At 44.2% G+C, this 6,069-nt stretch overlaps 1 protein-coding gene across 1 annotated transcript; it reads right to left on the minus strand.

Moving 5' to 3' along the window:
• Positions 1 to 2,064: 2,064 nt before the first annotated feature.
• On the minus strand, positions 2,065 to 4,572 carry LOC148027665 (uncharacterized). The gene has a single exon (XM_087689359.1). It carries the CDS (start codon positions 3,566 to 3,568, stop codon positions 2,870 to 2,872), a length of 699 nt encoding a protein of 232 aa, XP_087545485.1. The 5' UTR covers positions 3,569 to 4,572; the 3' UTR covers positions 2,065 to 2,869.
• Positions 4,573 to 6,069: the final 1,497 nt, after the last annotated feature.

Genomic DNA, 6,069 nt, shown 5'->3' on the forward strand with positions numbered 1-6,069 from the left:
GTTGGTGTAATCTAAATATATATGCATAAATTTGGGAAGATTGGCCAATAGCTAAATATGTAAGATGACCACCCAACTTATATGTAAGCCCAAACTCCAAACCCCATGTATAAAAACTAGAAAGTGAATTTCTTTGGTGAGAGGTTGATTGGAGAAGAGATTGGACAGTCTTTCTTCTTCTTTGCATTTTCTCTTTGTGGATCAAGTGCTTGTTGATCAGATCAAGAGCTATAGAGTAGAGGATGCAAAGTGAGTATTATTGCATAGGTCATGGAGCTACCATCCAACTTTTGCTTTGCAGTGTTGAGGAGAAGATAAGGTGATGAGTTCACTACATCCTTATCAGTTTGTTCATTCTTGCTTTCATGTGGTTTTGGAGAAGAACAGATAGTTTGATGAGTTCAAAGAATGTATAGGCTAAGTGAGAGGTAGTTGTTGCCAAATTAGATGAAGCACTTGAAATAATAAGCATTCCTCCAAGTCCGATGGTCAAGCTCGTAATAGCTCTTACAAATATCCTTTAGCATCTTGAAAAATTGACGCTTATTTACTGATGCTTTTTTTTCATATCTCGCAAATATAAATTGTTACATCCTTCACATTGTTCTATAAGTCCTTTTTCACTCGTTTTGATCCCTATTCCTTCAAAGTAAGCCATTCTAGAGGCATGTTAGAGTCAAAATGACTTCAGAACAACTTGAGAAAAATTGTGAGTATTGTTGTATACATGCTCTACTATGAGCAATAGTAGACACAAGTTTTAGAGGCTATTCATATGCATTCATGAAATTCATGACCCAAAGACCGTTTCCTATAGCTTCAAAAATATGTAGAGAGAATACTTATACTCACATCATCAACGAACCCATTGCTGAGATTGAGGCTCATACCAACATAAGTGTAATTTGAAGAAGACCTAGAATCCATGCAACCCAAAGATACAATGGCTACATGCCAACCAAAAAATGTAGTGATTCCACAAAATGAGGGATGGTCTACTCATAACAAGAAAGTTTAGGTAAATTATGGTGTTGAGAGAGAGAGAGAGAGAGAGAGAGAGAGAGAGAGAGAGAGAGAGAGAGAGAGAGAGATTTGGACCTTATCTCTCCTTCCCACTCCTTGTTCTAGTGCCCTCACATTGCCTCCTATGGGCTTACTACTAGGCTGTCTCTGGCTCCCCTTGGGGTAGGCCTGCCCTTTACACATTGCCAAATTATCCCACTAACAGTGAGCTTCTACCACTAGAGTTACCACCATTATTAATATCCCCAGAGTTGTCATCATAATCATCATTATGAACCTTAGCCCATCCTACTAGCCACCCATCACTTAATTCACCTCCTTCATGCTCTCTAAGCCTCATTCATGTTTGGCCTCCCAAACTACTCCTCAAGGAAATCATTACAACCCACCATAGGGAGAATCTTGCCTCAAAGTGAAACATAAAGAGAAATCCTATATAAACAATTTAATAGTAAGGAAACCACCTTTTTCATGAGAGAAAGAAGGAAACTCTAAATAGATTAAGAATCCCAAGAACTATTTGTCATTGGAATCTAAATGACTGACAATGACCTAAACCCTCGAAAGTAGGGGAATTAATTATCCTAAGTTTGAGGATGAATGATCTAAAATATGGTTCTCTGAGACTGTTTTGTCGTAAAAAGATGATTATGAAAAGAGCCATATTCGAAGGATTGTATTCAAAGATGCTAGTTAGCAATGATTGCCACATGCTCTTGGTTATTGAAAGGCTTGTTAATAGATGTTTGCATATATTGTAGCTAAGCAAGCATACTAAGAATGGCTACAACTTTGCACATTTCTAGGACCATTGCTATGCCATGGCATTTGAGGTTGCAAGTAACAAGCACCCCCTTCCTTCATAAGCTATCTTATTGAATTTATCCATGGGTATTAACTCTTGTGTAGTTTTGGAATGTATTTATTACTTTTTCTTTTATAAAGAGAGTTGATTACTCTTTTGCTGTAACATGTTTATATGCAACAAGTACAATCCTTTCCAAGATCCTATCTCTCCTAGGAGAGAGAGAGAGAGAGAGAACGCAAACAATTGGTAAAGCCTCGTAAAATCGGGTGTCTTTCCTCTATTCATTCCTATGGTATACACAAAAGAACATGGAGATGCCATGTTCGATCTACGGAGGGAAAGGGTATCATGCTCCTCAAAGTAGAGGACGTCCTATATAGTGCACTTTACAAGTGGTATGAAGTAAAGAATGTGACTTGCTCGTGTGAAGAGAAATGCGTCGTGCCAGCTAGTTTGGCAAACAGATTATCCTCAATGTGGGCATGCTTTTGGGAATTGACCTGATGATGCCAATGGCGTTGTCAAGGAGTAATGCCGATGAGATTCCATGGTTGCAATTCTGGAGCATGTTCACAATCTGTATGGAAGGGCCCAACGCCTTATGAAGCTTAGTTTGCAAGTTGCTGTATTGCGGTCCTCATGGCAAGCAGCAACTTTTGTGCTGTATGACGATGTGATGTGATATGGTACATACCCTGACATGCCACCATCGTGTTGCTTAGCAACCGAGAAGAAGAGCGCTCATGAGCCTTCTTTCATAGGTGTTTGCCTTCAGCTGCTTGCAATGATCCATTTGGGGCTGAAATGTTTGCCTTCTTCTCTGCGAGGTACGAATGAGGTCATGAAGTAGCAGCAACCAGACCTCATGAGGCTCCGCTGGAATCGAGAGAGTGTGTATGTTTAGCTCCTATTGTTGCTAAGCCCATTGGGAAGAAGAAGGCGGCCATAGCGGAATGGATGTTCAAGTATCCAAAAGCTTGGCATCCTGATAGGAGAGCTCATACGCAGGCTGCTGCTGCTGCTGCATACCCCGTCCTCTCACTCGCTGATGGTCTCTAGCCTGGGCACCCATGACCTCGATCCCCTCCTTATCAGCAGGTGGTTATGATTACCGCCTCCTCTTGCTGATGACGATGACGATGCAGCAGCAGAAAGCATGGCATCCAGCAGCTCCTCCTGAGGGATCGCAGGGCCAGAAGAGTAGCTCTTCTGAATGATGTTGACATAGCTGGTCTCTGATCTCTCATCACTGCTAGGATCTCTTCTATCGTCACCATCACCATCATCGTCATCTGCATCCTCCTGCACCACTGGAGCTACCCTGCTCCGCCGTCCATATAATGAAGGCTTGCGGCGGCTGCCTTTGCTGCTCTTTTGGGCACTCCTTGGGGCTGGAGAAGCATCTGCAATTTGATGGGACAGGGCAGACATGAAGCAGGCCATCTCCTCCTGTGATATCCTTGTGCTCATCCTCTGCATGGGCAGGAGAAGGTAAGCCTGGCAGGGCTTCAAGTCTGTGTCTGCCGAGAGCGGTGAAGGCCGATGGTTTCCCTTCTGGAGCTCCACCAAGAACTGGTTGGGGAATTCCAGCATCAGCTCGGCTGCCTGTAGCGACTGCTGGTAGAACTTGGAGATTCGGCCATCGGATGAGTGCAGCACCTGGATGCAACAATGATCAGGAGAGGCTTTCTCAAAGGAAGGGGTGTTCTTGTGGCCAGTGTACATACAGTTGCCCATGGCTGATGATCTGCGATATGCAGCAAGCTGCGATGGATCCGATAGTCTGTCTGTCTAGCTGGTGTTGAGATAGATAGATAGATAGATAGATGGACCCTGGGATCTTCTCGCTCACAACTACTGCGATGGGAAGCCCTGAGGAGCCTATATAGGCGACCCATCTAATTCTGAATATAGGCTGGGACCAACATGTGGCCAATGGCAAATGCTTCTATCAAGATCACAAGCAGCTAATGATAGAGTGTCAAAACCTGAGCAAAGCTCTAACAGACAGGAAGTGTACAGCTCTTCAATGCAACAGCACATCTTGTTTGCGGGTGCAAAGGCAGCTGCCAGCCAATGTGGCCTTGACATCGAGACAAAGTACCTTTACCAGAGCTAGAGCTCCACAGCTACAATGGCAGGGATCGTTCGTCCTACTCGCGAATATGTACATATCAGAAAATTTTCACCTGCTCTCTTGTGGGACTGGATTGGGTCCCAGCCTCCAGGCAAAGGTGAACTGAATTCAGGAAAAGGGTGCAGCAGGGTAATTCCACTGTCGCAAACGCAGGGCTAAGATGATGTGTCTCTCGCTACACCATCCAGACTGATGCACTTCTGAGTCAGTTCAATGTTTAGATTGGCTCTCACAAAACAGTACGTGGGAACTTGGAATACACTAATGAGGGGAAGCGGGTTGAGAGTCGAGAGAGGTGCGGGGCTTGCCTGCCTTGCCTTGGAGTCGGTTAGATGATCGAGGCCTTGGTTTGTGTTACGCCCATCCATCCATTTAGAAGTGTGCACACATTCCTTCATGTTTGTCCCGGGTTTCATAGACTTGCGACCAGCGAGACGTGCAGTTTTTGGCCTGCCTCTCTATACCTCATACCTGCACACTTGTACATTTTTGGGAGGGATCTTCTCAAGTTACCTACACTTGTCTATTTGGAGGGGGATCATCACGAAATGCCACATCCAAGTCAAAAGTCGCCCTGGGAGAACAACCTCCCAACAATCGATCATGTAAGAGAAACCGACACTCGCTCACTTCTTCCGAGTCTCGACTCTCTTTCCTAGGACCTTCGCGATCGGTTTATTTCTTCCTCTCCGAAAAAATTCCCAAACAGCTCTTCCTGCTTTCTTTCTCCATCACCAACCTTCCCTGTGTTCCATACTTCCAATCGTAGACAAAGTGAAGTTAACATCCTGCATTTCTATGAGATTTGTAAAAGCAGGCATGTTTGTTGGCTTTAGTAAGCTCAATAATTGATGGGACTAGGTGGAGTGCTTATTCCTTCAAGTGCTCTACTCTTGATAGCTAAAGCTACCTCTCATAAGATAGTGCTACATCATGCAGACGCACAAAAAAGATGGCCAGCCCAAATGACAAGGTCATACATGAAAGACTTAGCAAGCTCATGCTTCCTTTCATTGAAGAACATACAACATTCATGCTCAACATGGAGATCTAGAAGCACTACAACTTGAGATAGACAAATCCAAAACCTCATGTGGGAGCTTTCGCTCAACCGCCAAGACCCATGGATTGCTTATTGTTTCAAGCGTTCCAAGCCGAGTACTAATGGCTACCTCTCACATAGCTGACGCACCATCCATATCTACAGGTGTAGTGAGCTTACCTCCATGCCGATCCAGTTACCTTCTCTCTCGCGCACTCCGATAGCTCCACGATCCAAGTGCAAGCTTCAAGTAAGCTCCATCCTCAACCTCCATGCTCCAAGCTCCATCGCCGCAAGCAAGATAAGAGAAGAGAAGAGAAGAGAAGAAGAGAGGAGAAGATGGAGAACTTCTCTTCCTCGATCCCTCACCCTCACGCACTCACTCCCTCACACTCTCACACTCCCTCTCTCAAGCACAAGCTCAAGCAAGCAAGAAGAAGAAGAAGAAGAAGAAGAGGAGAAGAGCCACTTTTGGACACACACAAGAATGAGCTTCTCATTCACTTTTCAACTTTATATACAAAACCCTAAATCGCTTTTGGGTGGTCATCCCCTTAGCCCATTTTTTACATGGCCGGCCGTGGCCTAGGCCCTTTTTCCCATTGTCCTTCTATCTTCCTAACTTCCTTTCCACCGCCCGTCTACATTTACAAATTGCACGGGTGAGAGCCCGACGCTCCTTAAATTAAATCATGATGCGCTTGCACTCTTTTACAAAAGTATTGACTTGCGCTTTTCCTTGTGCGCATTTCTCCCTTATTTAGAACTTTTCTGTGCTTCTTGTATCTCTAGATTTTCCTTGTGCGCCTTTGTCTTCCATTTCACTTTGCCTTGGCCTTGTCTTTTGTTTTAGCTTTTCCAGATTTTCCACCTCGTTCGTTTACCGGGTAACAATTCAACTAAGTTGCGATAAGAGATTCCAAAGCTAAGAAGTTGGTGAAGCTATGTGCTCTACAGATATATATGTGTAAAGGTTTGAGGGCAAAGCGGATCATCCCAATTATACGGAATTTCTAACAACTTATGATGCCACAAAACAGTCAAGAAAAGTCACAATAG

The sequence above is a fragment of the Lygodium microphyllum genome, chromosome 12, assembly GCF_053477565.2.
Source record: "Lygodium microphyllum isolate KBCC chromosome 12, Lygodium_microphyllum_v1.1.10, whole genome shotgun sequence".
NCBI lineage: Eukaryota > Viridiplantae > Streptophyta > Polypodiopsida > Schizaeales > Lygodiaceae > Lygodium > Lygodium microphyllum.

Coding starts and splice junctions, on each gene's coding strand:
- LOC148027665 (XM_087689359.1), bottom strand. CDS start 3,568: ATGGGCAACTGTATGTACACTGGCCACAAGAACACCCCTTCCTTTGAG.